Source organism: Cuculus canorus, chromosome 4 (genome assembly GCF_017976375.1).
Source record: "Cuculus canorus isolate bCucCan1 chromosome 4, bCucCan1.pri, whole genome shotgun sequence".
Taxonomy (NCBI): domain Eukaryota; kingdom Metazoa; phylum Chordata; class Aves; order Cuculiformes; family Cuculidae; genus Cuculus; species Cuculus canorus.
This window is the reverse complement of record NC_071404.1, coordinates 54,526,538-54,550,052: the sequence shown is the minus strand read 5'-3', so window position 1 is coordinate 54,550,052 and position 23,515 is coordinate 54,526,538. Positions and strand designations below refer to the sequence as shown.

Genomic DNA, 23,515 nt, shown 5'->3' with positions numbered 1-23,515 from the left:
TAAAGAGGTTAGGCTTGAATCCCCTCAAATTAGAAGGTTCTCTATAATAGTGGCAGACTGAGTTATGTGTAGGTCATTTTTGCTTTGGCAGCCGCACCACACACTTCACGGTTTCTAGCACTACTAGACTTTTAAAGGTACTCTACCATACACTGGATGGCAAGCAGAGTTTGCAAAAGCACCAGATTTACATGTGTTAACTATGCAACAATACAGGATTATTTTGTTTTGGCTTCTCCACTGCTGACCACAACTCTAGTTGGCACTCTAGTATTTATAAATATACAATATTGATATTTACTTTCAAGGATTCTCTTTCCTTTTTACTTAGGCTGAGAATAATGGTTTTCTCATTTTAGATTTATTTCTAGGAAGCTTACCACTGTTGATAAAGATCCCGATTAAATTTATGTGTTTACCTGCTAGCTGCTTTGCATGACCTGCTGCCTCAGAGTTGCTTTGCTTGTTGCGTGCTGCAGCAGACTTCTCTCTTTCAGCTTTGCTAGACCCATTCTCCAAGGAGGAAAGCTTTTCTGCAGCTGCCTTCTTTGCTTCTAGCTTCCTTTGCCGACATGTCTTAACAGGCTCTGCTAACATCCTTACTTTCCGACGAAAGGAGGTAAGGACCTGGATGCTGCCATTCCTCTTCTTCTCCTCCTGGCCCTCAGTGCTTCCAAACTCATCCACTTCAGAGACTTTGTATAACGGGAGCACATGGAGCTGCTCGTCTTCTGGTGTTTGGCCAATTTCGCGATTGTCTTCTCTAGTTAGTGTGCAAACCTGGCAGAAAGTTGTATTAGAGCAACTCTCTCAAAGCACTGTAGACAAAGAGATCTGAAATACTAGTCTGCGTGTTCCACCTTGCTGTGCCACTGCCAGCACTGGCACCCGGCGAGCTTATTTGTAAACTCTAAGTTTCTGTGCAATTTATGCATAACACAGCAAGCCTGCAATTCCATTTCTTGCGTTTCTCTGTTGGACAGTGTTAATAGAAACACAAAGTGTATATGTATCTATTTCTTGTACTTGTGCTGAAATAAAAAGCATAATTAAGGCTTGCCCTAATGTGAAATAAATTGTGTGATCCATTGTATGGTGGCCAGAGAGTTAAAACGGTGGAACCTGGGAGCTTCCTCACCTGAAGAGTTTTTTGCCTTCATGCATTAACTAGCTACTTAATAGAAACAGTGAGCTATGTAACACACTGCCATTGTACTTCATGTCCCCTCACAACGGCAACTTCCAAGACTTCACAAAGGAGTGAGTCACCATAACGTTAATAGTAAGGTTTGAGGAAGTCACTGCTGTGTCATGCAGCATGCTCATGGTGTTGGCTCCAGCTAAAACAGGTACTGGGAAAATCTCAGTGGAAGAAAAGATAGTGGTACAGACATAATCAGTAAGAAAATGATTTTATCAGCCAATGTTGGGAAGCAGTCTCAGCTAGAAATATATATTGTTTTGGTGGTGGCTGACTTGTCCACTTAGTCATAGAATCATAGAATAGTTTGGTTGGAAGGGACCTTTAAGATCACCTAGTTCCAACCCCCCCTGCTATGGTTGATCCTGGAAACAGGAAATATTTAGGTGCTATTAAAAAAGTAGATACTCTCTTTGGTCATAAGAAGTACTTCTCTGTGATTCTAGGTAACTGCTTTCAAATTACAGCCCTGATAATTAGATTATTCTTTCTTGTGTTTACCCCAAGAGCACTGTCACAGAGAGAGTAGGCAGGGAACAGAAATAAGCCAATACTCACTGAAAACCAGCTTGCTTTTCTGGTGTGTTCTACAGAACCTTTGCTGTATGTGCTACAGATCAGAAGTGAAGAGAGTAAAGGCTGTATGTACAATATAAAGAATGGCAAGGCTTGCAGACCTTCTGCTCATCCCAACCAGGAATGAAACCCACAACTTTCAAAGTTCTCCTAGAAAGTAATTATTTCTTTCCATTTTTATTTTATTGAAGATAGAATCCAAAGTAATTAGAAAAAAAGTGTTTCGAGAGGACAAATACAAACCATTTTGTACCAGGAATTCTGAAACAGCCATTTCAGCCCTGCTGGGACCTTCTTTCTCCATGATTTCTCTTTTACCAGTTCTATATTAAACCTTTCTTTAATGCATCATAATTCTCCCTCATTTGAATGAAAAATAGTGTAGGGGGTAATAAGTTAGTTTAGTTACTGTTTAATGTTTCTTTTTTTATCAATCTGCATTACGCAAGTATAGATTTAAACAGAAGGGAGGTAATGAATCAAATATATGAAATCAGGGCTGGAGTAGGAGGCTGTACACATCACGGACTTACCAGTGTACTCCCGTTCTGCATATTGTGCAGGTCTCTGTGAGCATGAGCACAAAAATCCAGGCAGGCAGTGACCCCTGAGAATGGGCGACCTTCTTTTAAACCCAGACGACACTCAGGTGCTCTGTGTTCATACTCGATCTGGCAAGAGATGACAGATATCACTGCAACCAACCTGGATGCTTCAGTACATGGAATTAGCATTGAACGCTCTGCTGTGACAACATTCAAGTCTCCTAATGCCTTGGAGTTGTCAACATAAAGATCTTGAAGGCACAAAAAAATCAAGCAATTTGATGGCAATTTTGGATCTGTACTTCTTTCCTTGCTGCTTTCCTCCCTGTTACCTTCCTTCTCTGGTGTGATTGTGAAATTGGCCAATAATACTTCTCCTTTACTTTTGATTCTCTGCCAGTGGTCGGTGTTTTTACATGACAAACACAGCACATGGTTTCAGTATCTGGCACTGTAAGAGTGATAAGTTTGTGTACACTGGAAACAAACCAAGCTATTAAGGGAAAATGGCTTTAGAAAACTAACTTCAGAATGACTTCATGAAAAATAATAATCTGCTTTTTGATTTATAAATGTGTATTTCATTGACTTTAGTACAACTCTACCCCCTGACCAAACAGAGGTGATTCGGTCCAGACAGTATCTTCTACCCATGCACTCAGTATTAAGGGGCTTTACAGAAAGCTGATAATGCGACAATGAGCCTTACACAAAAAGAAAGGATTTTGTAATGGAAGATCAAGCCTTAGACAAATGACAGTTTCATATTTTTTAGAAAATTAAAAATGAAATGATTGTAAAATGCTTTGCTGGAATTCCTGAACCTTTCAAGTGAGTGCAAGAAAATCTACACTTAATGGAACTTAATGGATCCCATTTTAAGTTAAGGTGAAGTTAAAAGTTTTGCCAAAGCTTGATCAAAGGTCACTAAAAAGATGTCTTATTTTCTCACAGCCCTTTGTTTTTAATATTTGGAATATCTACTTTCCTGGCACCTAAAAATAAAAGCAGAACAAAACTTGAAACTTGTCAAATTTCTTGGAATTAAACGAGAGTAGTCTGAAAAGTTAGCAAAACTATTATTGTCTAATTGAAGTATACTTGTGCAACTGTTCTCTGAGATGTTCTTCTGGGTCCAGTTGAAAAAATAGACTCTTTCCAATTTTAGATTTTAATCCAGACTTGGATTAGAACAAATCTGGGAATTTGGGATTTCTTTTCAGGATTCAAAGGGGAATTGGGAGTTAGGGCTTTTTGGTTTTAGAACATTTTACAATGCCATACAAATTAGGTCTCTATCATCTCTTTCTAAAGCCCTTGACAGCAGCTTGATCTGTGTTTCCCCACAAATACAAGGTCTGCATGAAACTCCTGAAACAGGCCAAACTATACGCACGCCTTGTAACACAAGGCGACTTGTCAAAGCATGTATTTTCAACAAGGGTCGGGCAAGACCGCAGCTTACACGGAGAAAAGTTCTTTTGTGAATTTTTGTGGGAAAAGGAAAAGGAAAGAACTATTTTATTGTTCACCACCCCCTCATTTTTTCTTCTTTCTCTTCCTTTCTTCTCTTGCAGAACGTCTCTTCGATATTTAGACAGATAACCATAACTACTGGGCACACAGCCACAGTTTCCTCTACAACGAGTCTCCAAACACTATCTGATCAGATGAGTGACATGGGGTCTGTACTGAATCTGCTTACTCCATGTAGTTGCTACCAAATATGCGGTAAAAGAGTGAGTTTTAAGGCAAATAAAAATGGACGATTTTGTGTTAGTATACTGTTCCCGTAAAGTTGAAAATCTGTCTTGTGCTGGTTGCTGTCAACTGGAAAGAAAGCAGATGTCATAGTTTGTACTGATGAAGACAGTTTGGAGACTATAGTTCTGTGAACATCTGTAACAGTAGCAAACCTAAGCGACGAAAATGAAGGCCAGTGGTTATGCATTTGTAAAGGCTATGCTGTAAACATTTTGATGCAAATATCAGAAAGATGTTTGAAAAAGGAAAGCAGATGACACACAGCCACAACTACGAACCTCATAAAAGCTTTGAATGTGCAAGTATTTGTGAACACTACTTCACAGAAAATACGCACACAGGATCCCCTCATGCAAGAAGGCTGGTGCAGGCACTTGTGCGTGTATGTGTGACTGAGTGCGTTCAAACATGAGACTTTGCTTTAAGGGCATGCTTGTAATGGCTATTTTGGGGAAAACTAAATTAATGTGCTACTTGGGAGAGCAGAACTGAACTGTGGCTTCAAGACTCAAGTGTAATATGATACACTGCCTTCTGGCACTGTTGCTAATCTCACACCATCTTCATGGCTGTTTTACTAGTTTGGCTGGTGAATCACACTAAATCCAGAAATTTGTGTTGCAGAGCTCAGAGCTGAAGAGTTCTGCTCAAGTGTGAAGTAATTTTATTATGCTGATGTAGGTGAAAAGATTATGTCTATTTAGCAGATTGAATTCTGCTAGTTTTACTTTTGAAAGCATTTTAAATGGATTTATTCTTTTCCATTTGTCTTCCCCTCCATGTCAAAGGAATGCTAGCACAAAATGTACATAATGGCTTGGTGCAAGGTTGAAGTATTGGGAAGTGTGGCAAAAATCGGGTTATTTGCACAACTGCTTGGATTCCTTTTTTCCCTAGCATACCTGGTTGTTATATGCATCAGGTGCAAGCTTCTTGTAGGTAGGTGCCATCAGGGTTGACAGATTCTGCAAATGGGATTCTAGTTTTTCTTCCTGTTGGGAGATGAAATAGAGTTCAGTGACATTTCCATACTGTATGTATGGGATCTAAGAAGTGCTATGGTCATTACACAGTTATGTTTACACTGATAGTTGTGTAAAGGCCTAGATGATTGTCATTCTTGTTTAGACAGTAATTGTTTTGAATCTCCTTTTAATTTTATTGTTTCACACTAATGAAGCAGTAGTGTAGCGTGATCCTTGCAAAAGGACATCACGTACTATAATCTTAATTTGGTGTTTATTAAGAAGAATCACATTCTTCTATATGGAGATGTTTTAGATGCAATGTGATGATCCTCATTATTTTCCCTAATGGAATTTTTGGAAAAAAATTACTCTCCAGAAAGCTTGAGAGAAACAGTATCAGAATGATTTGTCAACTAAATATGGCTTATTTAAGGGGGTTGCACATTGCAATGACAGCATTTCAACATGCTGAAATATCTTTTCATACAGCAACGTAAAATTATTTAATACTTCAGACTTAAAAAAGTTCCCAATTCTTAAGCAATGCAGAACTGTGGTCGTCTCTAGTAGTTGGTGATATGGACGCAGGAATGACCACACTTTTTTTTTTTTTTTTCCTGTTAGGAGAGGTACACACTCTCAAAATGAACCACTCTCTAAAAATGAAGTGTTCTAATAACATACTCCAAAACTGTTCCTCACCCTCTCAGGATAAGAATCCCAAATTCAAACCCTTGCTTATATGAGACCCTTATTTTTAATTTCAAGTGCATAAAGAACAGTGGCGTACTGGAGTAGTATACCTGGTTTTAGGAGCTGGTATATGTTAGAAATGTGTAAAGAGCTGTGCAAACCCTATGGTTTTGAGAGAGACATGTTTGATGTGTTAGAAGTTTGTATCTCCTACTATGGGACTGTAACCCAGTTTGGAACTCCAAAATGACATTATGAAACTGTCAGAAATATCTTGCCTTGACCTTGTCGCTGTTTCCAGAACTTGAAGATTTTGTATGGCCTGCAGATTACCATAGCTTTTATTGGTGAGGATCCTATTTGTGTTGTCTATAAATTGTGTCTAAGCTATGGGACGTAGGCCCTGGATGCATGCCTTGCTACCCACTTTGTGTGGGAACAAGACTGGAGGGTAAAACCATCTTCCCTGCCCAACTCTGGCTTCCACGGGAAATAAATCCAGCAATGCAAGTTGGAAGACTGCCCTAGTGGGCTCTGGTCAGGTATCCAGCTTAGAAAATTTAGGGGATTTAGGATTGCAGGCTATGATAAAGGTTTGTGCCACAGCATGACTGGAGGAGAGCTACTATGTAATTCTTGGGGCTGTAGAAAAGCAGTGGGGAGGAAAAACTGTATGTTAATTCAGATGATATTGTAGATAAAGTGCTATTTCCAGCACAGGCCATAGGATGCAGAGGTACCTGGCTCTCTGTTTGTGTAAAAGAAATGCTTGGATTTATCTAAGACACCGTATTACAGCGAAAGCTGTGGACCTATGTGTCAGTACCCAAGAAACGGACTGAATTTATGCCAACAATCAAACTGGGCTGTTGGAGTCTCACAGACACAGGACTAACTGGATATGCCAGGAGTCACTGCAGTCATAATTTAAAAGGTATCTTGTGCCCGGGCTAAGGTAATTTTTTTTTTTAATTGATCTGACTTGTTTTAGCCAGTTGCCATTTTGATGTAACACAGAGCCTAGTCTGAAAACATTCACTGGGGCAGGACAGTATGCAGAATGAGTCTTCGTAATCTCTTCTTCCTATTGTAATCTCAGACTTTCATCATGTTTATCTCCAGGCAGTCTGCTCTGGTTCCCAGTTGCGATGTTACGTGCCTTCAGTTGGTAAACCTTCCGCACTGCCACTGGGGAATGCCCAACAGCAGGCCTAATGCACCCCCAATTAGTCAGGCCATGCCCTTTCCTCTAATTATGAAAGCCAGTAAACATGGTTTCAAAGTCTCATGGCTTTTACCAGCTGTCAGAATTTGGACAGTCAATTCAGCTGGCTCAGTGACTGGAATCAATCAGTTTTGACTGGCAGTTATTTAATTACCCCATACGTATGCCATTCAGGCAGGGCTCTGGCCCCAGATCTCTGGTACTGTATCTCTATTTGCAGAATGACGGAACATTTCCTTGCAAAGGAAGCTCATTTTAGAAATGGACACCAACCTCTTTTGGGTCATCCCCCATCAGCTTAAATTTTCTTGGAATCTTGCTTCTGGCAAACTTACAACCATTGTAGTACATGCTCCAGGAGCAACCAAAGGAAAATGAAGCACCACAAGTTTCAGGGTCCAGCCCTTGACATGCGCAAGTCCGTCTGAAAAATAAGAGAATATGGCTGTAGCAGTAGGCAGGTCACCTAGGGGCACTGCCAAAATGAGCATCGGCCCTCTGCCAATGCTCTGGGGAATCACTGGTTGTGGATCATCTGCCATTAATAAATAATGACGACATGAAAGAGGGAGGCAAACGAGTTATAACAGAAGAATTTATCAGACTGAATAATTTAATGGATATTAAGCAAGGACTATGGGGTTTCTACACTTCCATGAGAAAACTAGCTTTGCTCGAAAGAGAGTACGTTTGTGTGGTGCCTTGCTTGGAACTGATATTTGTGGTACTTGGAAGGGGCGTACGCTGACGGCACTACAAGACTGCGGGAGCCCTCTGACAGGGGCTAAGCAATAATTCCTTTAATAAGATTCTACTCATGAAGTCAAAATAACATACAGTGATAGCTATGTTAATTTTGACCTAAACATTCTTTGCTATCAGAAAAGATATGGGAAAACAACACAGTACAATTTCTCTAGATTCAGGCTAGCTTCTGTAGTCTTACAGCATGACTTAGTGCATCTAGTTTTTATTTCAAGGTTGAGGTACCTGCTGTCCTGGGCCCTGCTGCAATCTCTTCCTTTAAATATACTGTGAAGCTTCACAACAGGGATGTTTTTTTCCCTGACTTATAAGAATGTTTACTTTGCTTTTCTCACAAGGTTTGTGAGTTTTCAAACTGCCTGAAATAGTTGGAAAAGTTACAGGTGTTTCGGGGTAACAGCACAAACAGAGGTGCCAAGTCCAAGGTTGAAGGTGGGGTTGCAAATCTGGCAGTATACCCTTTGCTCCACTTACTCTTCGTTCAGGGCGCATCGCCGGTTTGTGAGTGTGCCGTACTTCCTCAGGGTGTCAGTGAGTTCGGTGTAGAGCTTGTCAGCCAGGCTCGTTGGGATTCCTTCCCAGACCAGGATGAGAATCACGATGACGGCTGTCTCACACGTGTGCCCAGCTCGCTCGCGCACCAAGCAAAGTAGCTTTTCCTCCTTACTGCTTCTGCGAACTACCTGCATGCACAGCAACACACACCCCCAGAGCCCCAACACGAACAATGTGTTTCTTAATGCGAAGAGCAAGAGAACAGGAAACTTCAACATTATTGCATGTGTGGAGAGGTTATTTCAACTTCCATCTTCGTTTCTGGCAACTCAGTCTCTTTTCCTCATTTAGGGTTATGGGCCAGGGCTACACTTAGTATTTAATGAAACTGACTCTAGGAGGCTAAGCTTGACTAGTGGCATGGAAAGCCATGATAGTGGGAACCAGCTTTGTAAAGGTATCCCCCATGCTCTGATTCAGCAGAAATATTCTGCTAAACTTGTCCTATGGTTCAAGTGGTCCATTTTGACTTGTGGGCAAAAGGAAATGAGCAGTGAAATGCCCGGCCTTGGAAGCTTCCTCACTTTCCCTACCAAACTTAAGCAGCTGAACTTGTAATCAGCTACCCAGGTTTATGACTTGCCCTTAATACATACAAACATTACAGTGATGAAAGCAATAGATGTTGTTCAAATAAAAGTGTGTCCTTCCTTCTCAATGCTTGAGCTACTGTAGTTATTTTTGCAAACAAGGTGCAGTCTGGTGTGCATAAAGACTGTAATCATGTATCACTTTTTCCTCATCCTGTCTTCCTCAGCCTTCCCAAACCACTGGGTAATTTGTGCCAAAGTAGGCCAGTGTTTGCTAAGAGGGTGTCCTACTGCCTCTCTGGAACTCAGAGTACATTTTCAAAACATCACAGTGCTGCACTTACTGGACTTACTTGTAAGCTAAAATTAAACAGGAACAAGAACGTGTGGTGTGAATCTTACACCTAAGTGAAACTGCCTTCCTTCTCAGATCTCCATACCTTTAAGGCAAATTTTATTCTTGCTGTTCTCCAGGCAACAAGTAAATGGAGTCTTAGACGCTGTGGAGAGAGCAGGCTACAGGCATCCTATGGTACTGCTGCCACTGAGCTGTTTTAAGTTTCATAGTGTCCACTAACAGAAGGACACGTCGCTGCTGTCTGCTTATATGAACTGTCACAATGAACTAGATTAGTCAACATTTGTATACATCACTTACCCATTTAGCAATTGGACATCCTTGAGAACTTTTGCCTTCTTTCCCGGTGTAGACAACCCTCTCAATCCTTATAGCTTTACCCTTCTGTCCAAATCTTAAACAAACAAAAATATGTAAAATGAGCAGATTTGTTTGGTTCTGTGTGAATGCCAAGAAGATGGAGCATATTTACTGGTCTTATCTTAAAAAATAAACACTATGAATTACAGGGAGGGATGCGCATTGTGGTTTATCTTGCTGATTTTACCATTGTGGTGGATTGATAAGCTAAGAGAAGCAAATTTCTTCACTACATCATGGATGAGTAAAGATTATGTGTATCGCATTAATATTCCCAAACCTTTTAACTGTTTCTGTAGAGAATTTGTTATAAATGACATTTTGAAAAGTTAACTTTAAGTCTCTATTTTGGGAAGGAATTTTACATTTTTCCTCAATTTCCAGGTTAAACGTAAAGTTACTACTCTGAAATTTATATAACTAAGTTGTCATGGAACAGCTGGCACGTAGTAGTCTAATAATTTTCTGTGCATGTTTCTGGCTTAGATACAGTGGGAATCATTTAAGTTATGATTAATTTGCATCATATCTATTTCCTTTACTTTATCATCCCCTCATAAATTATTATTTACTCCTGCCTGACTTCTATACTGAACTTGGATCACAACGTGCCTTCAAATGAAGCCATTTGTGTGTGTCCTTTTGTAACCACGGGGGGTAAGGTTGGCTCTTGCTGAGCATATAATCAAGGTGATTAGCTGTCAAGGCAGAATCTAGCCCCACATGCAAGTAGTGCTGTTACCCAGAGCAAATGGGGTCCACTTTCTATATTCTCTGATGGACCAGGTGCAGCAAATGCTAAGTGATGCAAACCTTGACTCAATAAGAAGCATCAGACTTGTTCAACCCTTTCCAGGCGTGTTCTCTGAGCAGGCCTCTCCTTGGGCTGCTGCAGCTCAGGGTGCCGAGCTGCTGAGCCCCAGAGCACATGAGATCTCAGGTGAGGCAGTGCATTAGAAACTTCAGTGTCTGCAGTGTTACAGATCCAGCTACCATGTAAACTCAACTGCATGTTAGAGACTGGGCAAATTGTACTTCAATTGCTGTTTCTTGAACTCTGCTGCTCTCATTGGCACTATGTTCTCTGCCCGTTAGCTACAGAACAATCAAAATAGTTCCTTCCTGTTATGCAGCCATTTAATGATGCCTTGAGAACTTTTGACCTTTCATCCCTCTTGTTTTTGCACTAAAATCTTGGTGACATATTTAAGAGCAAATATTTGTATTTAAACTTCTGTCCTACAAAGGAAATGAAAAATGCTTATTTTTAGATGTGATCTCATTGTGAAATTTCAGTGTCGCAGGAAATTACACAAATAAAATCAAGTTGTACTACATGTGTTCTGCAGGCAACTGTTAGGTTACTTTTTCCTTCTTAGGCCTGGATCTTTGTACACATTTATTTCTTTAATTAAACACATTAAAAAAAAAAAATCTTAACATTTTCTACCAATTTGCTAATCTAGATTGCAGGACAACTGTGTGGATGCTGTTACAGAAGGATGTTGTACATTACACACTGAAAATGAAATGGACTTCGTCTCAAATCTTTTCAACTGTCACAAAGGAATTTGTTCCTGATGTTTGTCATGCTTGGTTTTGGGCCAAAGCTGACTGGCTTTAAAACCAGAGCAAGACTCACCGATCATAAAGTAGGGATTGGGAGACGGAAGAGGTAAAATGTACGTATCCACCATGGATTATGCAAGCAATTTGTGCTGGTATAGCAAAAATATTAACTGCAAGTCTAAATCCAAATCCTGGTTTGTTTTGCAGTGCTGATACCTTAAAAGTCAATCCATTTTCAAGGTAAGCCAGTTTAAAAGTACTTCAGTTGTGGTTAGTGTCACCAACTACACACATGTGCTTGAGACTGTCTTCATAGTTAAGTGGTTTTTTTTTTACTTTTTACTTAGGGATACAAAATTCACTAACAAAGAGTAGTTCCAGTGTTCTTCAGTCAGGGAATCGCACAGTTCATACCATATGAACAGCTGAAAACTAGCCGTTGCTCAAGTGGCTGCTGCTACACTCTGCTGAACCTGGCTGAGTAGATGCAAGTTATCTCTAATCTCTCAGGATTTCCTTCTGCCAACATGAAATGAAATTAAATACAAAAAAAAAAACCCAGAAAGAAAAAAAAAAAAAGACGAGGTCAATGTTAAGGATTACATTCCAAAGAAAAGAAATGAAAAAGTTTCATCTCTAATAATTGACATCATGACATGAATTCATTCAATGGCTTTCTTCTTTTATTTATTACTTGTAAATACTAAAGAATTAACGACTCAAGGAGAGCTCTGAAGATAACAAATTGTAAGAAGCTTCTTAGGAGGTTCAGCGTTCACTCCTCCTTCGCAGGAAGGAGCTGATTTATGTAGCTTACATGCATTCAAACTGCTCATAAAGCTGAAAGCAAGCATTGGGGGAAGCCCTGCATACGAGTCACAGGGAAGGAGGTGCTAAGAAAGAGGAAGGACCTCAGGACTTAGAGGTAATTTGAACGGTTTAATATGCCCTAAGCGTACCACGGTTGTGCAGTCATGAGCACAAGCTAACAGACCTTGCTAAGAAATGGCACTCCTTAGCTCAGACACAGCACTGCAAGAATGTCCATTTGCTTTTGGTTCTGCAGCTAGCTGGAGCTTCTTTGCAGTTCTGGAGTCCACATTTTTAAGGTAGTGACAAATTAAAGTCCCATCTGTCTCTGACTTACTGGAGAACTTTTTGTTTGTTTGTTGGTTTAGAGGGGAACTGAATTCCCAGACACCTCTAAAAATCTAGCCTTTAAAGTCTATGCCCACAAACAGCTACAAGTAATACAGAATTCACAGTGCAGAAGTCACTTTTGTGACAGAACTTTTAAGTTAAATATCTTAGAAAGACTGTGGGTTTAGCACTTACACGTATTTTTAAATAGCACGAATCATGTGTCCATTCTGTGCTGTTCAGAATTCCTGGTTTGTCTGGCTTTGATGTAATAAATACATCACAGGATGCAACACAGTACAGGGACTGTCAACAATCAAGATAAGGTTGGTTTTATACAATGCTCCAAGGAAGGGGGATGTTTTTTAACAAAACTGCTTATCGATTCTTGGGCTGAAATCCTTTCTAACAACTTTGTGGCACTCCTCCGGATCTGACCAAGTTAGATTTAGCCCTTTAGGGTTGTACTATATACTTGGTAATTGGGGGGGAGCAAATTTTTGAGCTTGGTATTGTGCACTTCATCTTCCTTCCACCTTGGCATGTTTGTACCCAGAGGGCACACCAGGTCCATGCCTGCTTTTGCAGCCACTGCCAACCATCTTGCTTGGCAATCTGGTGACTACTTGTTCCTGCTTGGGTTTCCTGGCATCTGTCTCAAAGTGTGCAGCCCGTGCCAGCCAGCAGACTATTAGCCCTGTCAAATATTGTGACTCTCTGGTGAATAGCACAGTGCGTAATGTTGGCAACAGTGGAGTAGCTAAGCCTACAAGTAATTACTTGATTTGTGATTGTTTATATCTTTATGTGCAAAAGCTGGAAAAATTCTGACATCTACAAAACGAGAAACGTTAATCTGCCCTGTGCCTTTGCACTAATTACCTTTCTTCCATGATTTCTCTAATAGCTGCCACATTAGGACCGGCTCCTAGATGGGTATAGAAAGGACCTTCATCTTTTTCAATAATTTGCTCTGTTTAAAACAAAATAAAGGTTATTACTTCGAAGCTTAATTCTTTAATGTAAAAAGTCACATTGCAAAGCTTAGATCTAGCTCATTAGAATACTGCTGTATGGGTCTGGAGTCAGAGTTTTCAAACACTTATGTCTAAAGTATGTCCACGCAATTTGTTCCAAACATGCAAAGCATGTGGCTAATCCTGCAAATAGCCATGATACGGACTGTGTGCCTTTTGCTAGCACAAACAGTTGTTTCACATCTCAGGCTCTACACTGAAATTCAAAACGGCATTTTCCTGTTATCACCGACCAATTGTTTCTCCTTCTCCCACTTCCTCCTCTCCCAGTATCTAGAAAGGAGGATAAATGAGATAACAATGGTAAATATTGATATTAGTGAGCTGTACAGTGTGTTTTTTTTTCCAGCAGACGTTACAATGTAGGAACCCACAGCTTAAGAAAGTGGCCAGTAAGGTTACAGAGAGAATTTCTGCCATGCACAGAACGACTCTGTGAAATGAAAAACGCAAGTTTGCGGAAAGAAATCCTGTACAAGGGTTAGTCAAAATGCTTGTATGCTAAGAATACGGCCATAGTTTTCTGTGTGTAGGGAGGACCACGTCAGCATTCACAATACATGCTATATGTTTGGTCTGATACCAGGAGGCAGGCTCCAGCAGTGAAAAGAAATGGGCAGGCTCTGCTTGGGTTCAGAAGGAGATGGTGGAGCTGTGCTGACTTGTCTGAGGGCTGACTTTATGCTTTCTACCATGCTAAGTCCAAAGGCTGGATGAGGTAATTGCTGCTCTTGACGTACAGCCTCCAGAGGCATGATGAAGGCATGCTACAAACCTGAACCATTCTCAATGGGAGAACGGCTTAATTTAATCTTCCAAAGGGCAAGTCTTGGTAGGAAAGAACAATAAGCTCTACCACTCATGCTGTGGCACTGGGGTTCTTCACAGAGGACAGGAACTAAGTTTCATGCTCCTTTTATTTCCTAGGGGGTCTGCTAAGAGGGAAAAATTACAATGCGAGTGGGGAATAAGCCCTTTTGCTCAGGTAGTGGTTGTAGTACTGGCTAAAAATAGTGAGAATAATGAAATGATTGCCAGAAACACTTGTGCCAACTACACTCGAGAAACTCTCTCAAGAAAAAAACACCCGAACAACTTCAGTGTTCTCAAAAAACCCTACATTTTGTAGGGTTCTTATGAACCAATAAGGAACAGTAAGGAACTGGCTTCCAGTTTTCTCCCTGGGAGTTTTGGAAATCCACTACCTCTTCTTTTTTGTTCCCAGGTATCATCTCTGAGACATGGGCCCAAGCATTCAGAAAGGCAGAAAGGTCGATTTTGCAGTTTTGGAGGAGAATTGGTTCACGTTTCCTCTTTTATAGTTTGTATGAAATCCCAGTAAGTGAAACTATAACAAGAATTTTTTTAATTCATTTTTGGTGCTGAACCTTTTGTGTCAGCCTGAGTAGTTTATCCAGTAGAGGCTGAAACTGCCTGTTAGACCTGGCTATGTGCAGTGTCAGTGCTCTATGGAGGCTTGCACTACGGGGCCATGCTTGTCACTCTACTTTGCTTCCCTCTGCTCTATTCTTCCAGCTTCTGGAGGTCAGGTATGCCATGAAGAAACACTGAGGGTTCCCCTTGCTGCTTTTTTTGATGTTGCCTGTGTAGCTTCTCTAAGAAACAGCTGATCTCTTTAGTCTTGCAGGAGGCAATTGCATGAAAGGGAGGATAAATTCTTGCAATGAGTGAGAAATAATGTCATCCTTTCTTTGCTTAGTCTTTACTGAAGGAATTTCACTTCAGCACTTTTACTGTTAGAGCGAAAAATGGCAAAAGAATGTTGACTTTTGGAGCCAGGACATATTTTATAAGTGCTATATCTAACCTTAATGAATAAATTGGAATATAAAGTTATGGCCTACTTCTTATCAGCGTGTTGTCATTACATGTCTGCTGCTCAAGGAGAATAGATGTGAAGGTATACATTACTGGCCATAAGCATTCTGACTGAAAAAGCAAGCAGGTAATTGCTTTTATGAAATATTGAGAAAGGGCCCGTGTGTAGCGTCAGATTAGTAGAGTAGGCATAAGTGTATAAAACTGCAATTTTTTTAAGTCTTTACTAATTACTGTTCTAAAAAAACAACCCAAAAAATCTTCCAACAAAAACACCCAACTAACCCCCGATCCCAACTTGAAGGCTCATTTTCTTCCTGTGAACTAGTACATTTTTATTACATCTCAGCACTTACCAACACAGCTGCAAGATGGGAAATCATACTGGGTTTTGGCAGGTGTGTCCAATAAATTTTTTACAGGGGTATCCAATAACTTGGAAGGTGAGTCTAAAAAATTATTGAGAACAGTTCCAGCTGTTCTTTTGGTCGGTGTTTTCTCAGTAGACAAGTTTGCTTGCTGATCTAAGCTTGGGGTCTGAGTGTCAAAATCCGCAGCACTGGTATGTCTTGATAGGATGGTAATAGGACCTGCTGTTTCAACCTTCACATGTTTAGGTGATTTCATAACAAAAGTCTTGTGATCAAACAGTGATTTCACCTGTATCTGTTTTAGCTGCTGTTCCATTGTCTCGATGATGCTCTTTTGTTGCATGTTCTCACAGCCAAAGTGCTGATTCTCTTGTTTAATTGTTTTTTTCCACATTTTGTTTTCCAGCTGTCCAGCTGATGGACGTATGCAGACATTAGACTTTGTGCCAGCCTCAATTTTTATAGGCTTGTGCACTGCACTGGGACTAATCTCGGGTTTGGGTTGCTGGTATGCTTGTTGCTCCTGTTTTTGCAAGAGATGCCACCTTAGAGCAGCATGCTTTTGAAAATCCTTTGGGGTTTGGGACTGCAAATGACTGCCTCTCTGGTCTTGGGAGTGTGAGGCAGCTTGCTGGCTCTGTGGTAAGTACCGCTGAGGAATATGTGTGCCTTGTTGGCTCAGGAGATCTTGGTTCAGGCTACCACCATAGCTTTGTGTTTGCTGGGATGGTGGTAGCTGTATAACTGAAGCTTGTTGTGTCTGTTGCTCTTGTTCTTGAAAACAGTGATTCACATCTTGCTTTGCAGTCAAGTTATTTGAAAAATACTGCACGTGTTGCAAGTCCTGCATTTTATTGGCTCCAAAGCGTTCAATATTTGCAGCATTTTCTTTCTTCTCAGAAATCAAGTGCATGTTGTTTGGGGAAGGACGCTGCAGGCTAGCGTTTCCTTTCTGAGTGTAAAGGGGACCTTTGTTCATGCTCTGTACTTGCTCTAGGCCTAGCTGAGGGTTATGTGGCGGGAATGCAGCTGATTTCGTGTACTTACTCCCAGTTTGAAAACATTCATCTGCTTTAAGCTGGCTAAAGGATGCTCTATCTGGTGGCTGCTCAGCATTGCTTTGGGAATGGGAAACGGTTTGGGGTGGGTCTTTATTTTTCATTTGCAGAGCCTGCTGCTGGCTTGGGGTTAGCTGCAGACTGCACGGCAGTTGCACCTGCTGTGCCTGTTTTTGGAGCATCTGTTGCAAAATGTGTGAATGCAAGAATGACTCGTTTTCCCTTGGCTGGGGGTTCAAGTGCTGCTGTTTCAGCGGGGCCCCTAAAGGCTGTTCGTCTTGTTCTGGTCTTTGCTGGAAATGGAGCTGCTGCGGAGGGTGTTGCTGCACTTGGGACTTGAGCAGGGAATCCATCTTTGTGAATTGTGGCTGCAGTGAGTGTTTCTGAAATGGTAGCTGCTGGTCACCTGTGGGATGTGGCTGCAGCTGGGAGGTCTCACTTTTGTACAGTGGAGGAATTTGTTCCTGTTGCATTATCTTCTGGCTCTGGGGCTGTCCTGAGGGCCTCTTTAATGCATCAGGACTTCCAGCATACTGTTTTCTATAGGCTGTTTCGACTGTGTTTGCCTGGAACTGAAGAATTGACCGTAATAATGCTTCACTGGGCTTTTTGGGAGACTCTCCCTGGCGAAACTGGGTGGAAACCAGTTCTATCCAGGCTGGTTTTGAATAACGTTGAACCTGTTGCACAGGTTCTTTCACTTGGTCCTTTTCTTTGTCAGGAGGAATCTTGGGTTCTCTCTGTCCTGGGAAATGCTGATAGTGTTTCTGCAACTCACCCTCACTTCCGCGTGCTTGGACGTTTCGGAGGGGAGGCTCTGACGCCGGCGTCATTTCTTCTGGGCACTGCTGAATGGAGGCGGCCACTGCAGCTTGCGGGTTGCTTTCACTGACATCTTGTTGTGACGTTTGCGCCTGCTGCGGAAGTCTCTGCTGAGGGTGAAGTTGCTGTTGGCTGAGGCTGGGACTTTCTGACATTGGTCCCTGCTGTTGCCCTTCATTCTTTATCTCCCCAGGAAGAGTTTCATCACATCTGTTGTCATAGGAATGGAGTCCTTCTTGCACCACAACAGACAGTGCACTGTTCATTTCCAGAGCAGGAGGAGTAGAGGAATCTTTGTGAAACGTTGAGTTCTGTTTAAAGAAAGCACCATTATTTTCTGCTTGCTCAGAAAACCTTTCCAGAGTGGCACTCTGAGCTTGCAGGTTACTGCTGGAACTTAGAGAGAGGTCTTGGTTGGGAACCTGCCCTACACTTCCACGAACAGTACTGTTTCCTACGGTTAACTGGTGTGGATCATAGCTTGGAATCTGTTGCTGTTGCTGTAGCTGTAGTTCTGGTTTCTGAAGCAAACAGCTACCTGGCAATACAGGTGGTTTACTGGAGTCTTCTGCGTTGTAGACCTCAGTAACCACTACAGCTGGCACTTGAGGCAGCTCAGAGTTTGAGGTCTGTGGGGAAGTGATCTGCCCTGAGGTATGGGATGAATGCGTTGTCTCATAGGACAACTCATTAGTAGCCTGACTGGTAATAGCACTGATATGAGATGTGTTCTTCTGCATTGCTATGGAAACATGTTCTGGATAATATTGAGACAGTGTTTTCTCCAGGAGTTCACCATGCATGCTTTCCATGGAAGAGGCAGAAACTGTAGCACCATTAGGCATTGGCACTGCCTTGTTCTTAAGTAGTAAGACAATGTCCCTGTTGTGGCAATGAACATTTTCCTGCTCCTGCTCATCCTGTATCAGGAGTTCATGAGGGTTTTCTGAACCACCACTGTTGTATCTTGTAGACTGTATCAAATCTGAAGCTTCATTTTCTTGTCCTGCAAAACTCTCGGGTTTCTTCTCACTGTAACGATTGGAGACACTTGGTTTTTCATTATTATCTTCTGGCTCAGCTTTTTCTCCATTTACCTCTTTGTCTTGTTTCACTTTCTTGCTCTCATGAAGTCCATACAGAGAGGGCTCACTAAAAGTGCGTTTTATCCCACCATTTTGCATATATTTGGAATATCCTTTCTTTTCTTGTAAAAGGTTGGGGCTAATGCGGTTATTTGAACTTCCCTTCAGGTGGGGCACTCCACAGTTGCTTTTAATGAATAGCTGCGTGTGGTCTCCATTTACTTCAACTTCAGGCCTCTCTGTTGATGGACTTCCATTCTGTAGCTTCACAGCAGAAGGCTCTGCCTGGCAAACGTGAGAAGATTGTGGTATTAGAAATGGACTCAATCTATTGCCATCAACATGGTTGGTTCTATCCTGTTCCATCTGGCCTGCTCCGCGGCCATCCACAAGGTTACCCTCTGAACGTATCTGAAAGAGACAAAAAATGGGAGAGTTCCCAAGTTAATTTTAGTTTCCACTAATGGACAGCCAATTACTCGCAATTCCTGCAGCATTCAAGCACCCACCATCCTGATCAGTTCCCACACACAACATGAGCTTGCAAGCACACCTTAGGGTGTTTAACTGCTCTACCACATTTTGCAGCCCCATGTCTCCCTTCTTCTGCAAAGTTTCTTCTTCAAGATGAAAAGATAGTGAAAATACAGAGTGGTTCCTTACCCCCATTTAACACAGATCTATTACCAAAAATATGCAAAAAATATTCTCTGCTTTAGAATGATTTGCATAGACTGCTCTGTTGTCGCTTTTTCTCCTTGGTAAGGCAGAAAATCATGCCCAAATCACGGTTCCCAGACTTGGTGCTAATCCTGTTATTTGATTAAGCGTGCCAAACCTCTTTTGTGTGACTTGAAGGATTATTGCCACCAAGCTTGCCAATTAGAGGGGAAAACCTTTTTTCTGCCTTCAGCAGTCTGATGAGGTCTTCTAAAACTGGCATTCCTAAACACCATGCAAATGGCATGATGCACATGTGAGACAAAGCTATGCTTGACTGCTGTCCAGAGGAGCTCTTACAGTTCATCAACATCTTAGTGATGTTTACAGAAACAAATTGAGAGATTTCTGAAAAGTTTTATGGAAGTAGTCTTTTTCAGGTGTTAATATCCTTTCAAATTTACATATACACATTAAGCTTGGCTTTAACGATGCATTTGGGTTTTGCAGTGAGCCCCGCAGCTGTGGAGCTAGGATTTTTTTCATCTTGGTTTGGACGGCAAATCCCATTTTCTCATATACTTTTTATATTTTATTTATAAAATGAAGGTTTTCATTGGATAAAAGTACTGACAATGTGCAGTCAACAAATTCCATATAATGATAAGCTAATCCTGTTCACATGGATCTTCCCAGGAATCACAATCCTAGTTAACACAGATAAAGCCCTTGTTTGACTCTGTTTATAATTTATTCTTTGTTGGCTTTATGATTCTCAACCAGTCACAAATGACAGAAGACAGGCTGACAGCAAGTCTTACAGATGTGAGATTGCACGGAAAAAAAAATTAGACTCATGCATGTCTTCATCCTGAAGCTTTTATTTTAGTTTGCACAAAGGGGAATAAGAAGCGTTCTTCGTTACCACATTATTCCTGGTCGGACTGCAAAGTCAGGAGAGGCACTACACATGGCTGGTATTGCCACCACATACCACAAAGTACTATACTGAAAAATTTCTCCCATCACAGTTGCTCTGCTTCTTTATTTTTCCTACACTAATATTTTATTTTAAAAAAATTGCTAAGGAGTGTCTAATTTATACAGTTTTCGGTGTAGTACTACATTACTCAGTTGAGTAATATGATTCTAAAGTGCTTTTAGAAGTAATATTAATTAATGAGATTCATTACATCCAGCAGAATCCCCTCTGTTTGCAGGTCTGATTTCAGTACCAGGTCAATTCAAACACACAGTTTGACTGGCAAGCACCTAGATGATGATTTGTATCCACTTCTTCCTTATCCCAAACTTGCTCTTAGATTGAATTTTGACCTCCTGAAGTATTTTTCTTTTCCTTCTCTACTCAATTCACGTTTTGTGTGACAGAAGAAGTTCTCTCTGCAAGTAACAGTACTTAAAATTAAGTTTTTGAAGGCAAAGCTAAGAACAAGGTGATGGAAGAGAATGTTTGTCCACTTATCTATTTTCTTGACAAGGTAAGGTAGGGTTTTTTCCTTCTAGATACAGTTCAGTATCTTTCCTAATCTAGCTTTAAGGTACCACAACACACAAGCCTTTCAACTTTTCCAGGAAGATGACATTCCACACTGAGCTTAAAGCAGTGTGAAAAGGATTCCTCTGGTGTGTCATTCTAGGCCAGGCGGCAGACTGATGCTCCTAGAGTGTCTCAAAAATAAAATGTTAGGCTAATTTGGAAACCATTCTTTGCGTTCACACCTTCCCTACCTAGAAACTGCAGCCAAACCACAACTCAAGACACGTGTGTGTAGGCTGCCGTATTTCGCAAATATGAAATTAAATAAAAGGCACTACAGTAATTAATGCTGTGCTGTCAAGCTGCTTCTAAAACATTTCTTTCTTTAAAAAAAAATTTTAGTCTGTGTGATTGAGCCGTGAGAAACTTCCTCTGGCCCTCAAAGACTGCCCTGCTGCTTGTGTTCAGGTGTACTATGTGGGTTGCAACTAAATTCCTTCTGAGAATTCCCAATCTTTCTTCTCAACTCCTTACTGACTGGTAAAACATCTTTCTGTTCAGAAGTGCGGGTTGCCCAACCTCTCTAAACTTAGCTTGCGAAGCCCTTGAAAGAGCACATCTGCACTTCAGAAAAGAGTCTCAGGTTCATGCCATCCTCAAAGAGAGCAAGGTTATCTTCACTGTGTGACATGTGCTGCTATTCATGGTATTCTCAAAGACCTCATGGTATGAGTCAACCAGTTCCCCCAAATTCTTATCACCTGCAGTGTAAAAGGCACTGATGTTAGACATTGTGAAGGACATGGAAATAATTTGGTTCTTTAAAATACAAAGCTAATCCATCGATTAAGTGTCTGATTTGCATTCTCTGAAATGCATTTAGGATTGTGGTGATTCTGTGTACACTCCATTACTCACAGTCCTGGAGTTTCACCTGAGTACAAATCTTGCTCAAGCAGCTACAAATCACAGCAATTATTTGTAATTTAAAATTGGCAAAATACAAATGGCAGTGATACCTTTATTACTGGTTTTAACTGCAACACTGTAAAGATAATCTCAATGCTACTACTAAGCAAACTCGGTCGCACCTTATGAAGTCCCTGTGCTCTTCTTTGTAATTGTTGTGGGGTGAACTGTCGAACTCTCAAAGTAAATCTACCTCTCCCCAAGCCTTTTTTCTCCTTCCCATAACTGTGTTTTATCCAGACCATTTAGCAGCTCCACATATTTTTCTTCAGCTATAATTCATTAGAAATTCAAGTCACATCAGCAGCATCTGTGAAACAATTACTGCATCTAGGACTGACTCTGCAGTCTAATCCATCATAATTATGACTGGCCTCTTTGAAGATGCCATGATGCGTGACTTAAATATAGCACATTACTGTGCAAATGGATCAGCATCTCATCCCACCAATATGCATTCAAGTTATAAATTCAGTCCACAGCCATTTGACTTTTTCAGACACAAGCAATGTATGTACATTTATTTCTTTCCACATATGGGGCACAAATTGGAAACCAGTTACTGAAAGATTTTGCGATTCTTTTTGTCTGTCTGTTTTATGGGCAAGTTTGCCGTATTCCTTCCACCTCTATCAATATGACAATACCGCAAGACTGTGGAAGGCATTGTTATGAGCACGACAAACGTTTCTGTGGCAACAAATGTACTCTTAGTTATGTCATTTTCTTTCATAAAAAATCCTTCTTTACTTTTATCCAGTTCTAGAGGTTCATATCTTATTTTATATAGCACCTGTATCTAAGGAGTTTGTGAATGCAAAGCAGCTCAGACTAATGAATGGACAAACACAGCCTCTGCAAGGGACTACAATTTTCTGCAAAGCTGAGCAAGATTCTCAGTAGAAAATTCGCAGGTGGGCGAATGCTGTGTTAGAGTACTTGTGGCCCTGATATGTCTGACAGGTGGGATATCAGATGGACTGTTTCCCCCTCTGGAGCAAACTGGGATAGAAACATATGTCCCCAGAGGTTTTTCTTCCTGGCAGAAATATAGCTCCTCAGATCATGACCTCAGCTGACTTGTGCTTGAGTGATTATCAGGATGAGATTCAAGAAAGCAGAAGTCGGATAGCCAGGAGCTTGTTGATGGCTTGCTGGCTTGTTCCTGGAGTGCTGCCACAGCCTCCATCCTGCTAGCACCCCTTGGCCACCGCCAGATGACAGCATCTAAACTGGTCCCAGACAAGAAAACATGGCAGCACTTTCTAGAAAGGAGGTGACTATACCTGCATGTCTTGCCAAACTCATGTTTGGTAAGTTGTAGTTTCTGCTTATGTTCTCCTGTTCCCATCATCTGAGCCCAGTAACTGGCTTCATTACTGGCTTAAATCACTATGTATTACTATGCGCTGTCGTGCAGTGGCTTCTCTCTGAAGCTCAAGCCAATGCCAAACAGGTCTAAATCTTGAACTTCCAACAAGTGAAAAAGCTCTTACAGGGAGAGGACATTTTTTCCTGTTTCAAGAATAAACGACAATTTGAGAAAAGGCATTAGTAGAGATATTGCTAAGTAAGGACATTCATACACAGCATTATCAGAAAGCTCAATTTCTGCACCAAAACTTTAAATCTTCTGGACTTGCATACATGTAAAATTGTTTCTGATTAACTGTGTCAAAGTTTTTTTTCTTTTTTTAACTTTGGAACAAGATATATAAGTAGTTATAATGATCCTCAAAACCATGATTTACAGCCCTGTGATTATTGGAGGATGTAATTTTTCTCTGGCCTATCTAAATAGTAGTTCCTTCAGCTGTGCCTTGGGTTAACACCTCTAAGCAAGCTGCACGTGTCACTAGAGGAGAAAAGACGTGTGGTTGAAGAGGTGGCTAATGGGCCATGTAGCACATCAAAATTCCTTATTAGT

General features: G+C 41.0%; 1 protein-coding gene across 1 annotated transcript in view; it reads right to left on the bottom strand.

Annotated features, from left to right (window-relative positions):
* The window catches only part of TET2 (tet methylcytosine dioxygenase 2), a 74,564-nt gene that overhangs the window by 5,576 nt on the left and 45,473 nt on the right, over positions 1-23,515 (bottom strand). The window contains exons 2-9 of the mRNA XM_054064913.1: positions 15,482-18,872; positions 13,132-13,222; positions 9,481-9,574; positions 8,212-8,420; positions 7,246-7,396; positions 4,989-5,078; positions 2,311-2,448; positions 420-780 (exon numbers count right to left, since the gene is read on the bottom strand). Of these exons, the coding sequence (XP_053920888.1) occupies positions 420-780; positions 2,311-2,448; positions 4,989-5,078; positions 7,246-7,396; positions 8,212-8,420; positions 9,481-9,574; positions 13,132-13,222; positions 15,482-18,827 (4,480 nt within the window). The 5' untranslated portion in view covers positions 18,828-18,872. The remainder of the gene's footprint in view (positions 1-419; positions 781-2,310; positions 2,449-4,988; positions 5,079-7,245; positions 7,397-8,211; positions 8,421-9,480; positions 9,575-13,131; positions 13,223-15,481; positions 18,873-23,515) is intronic.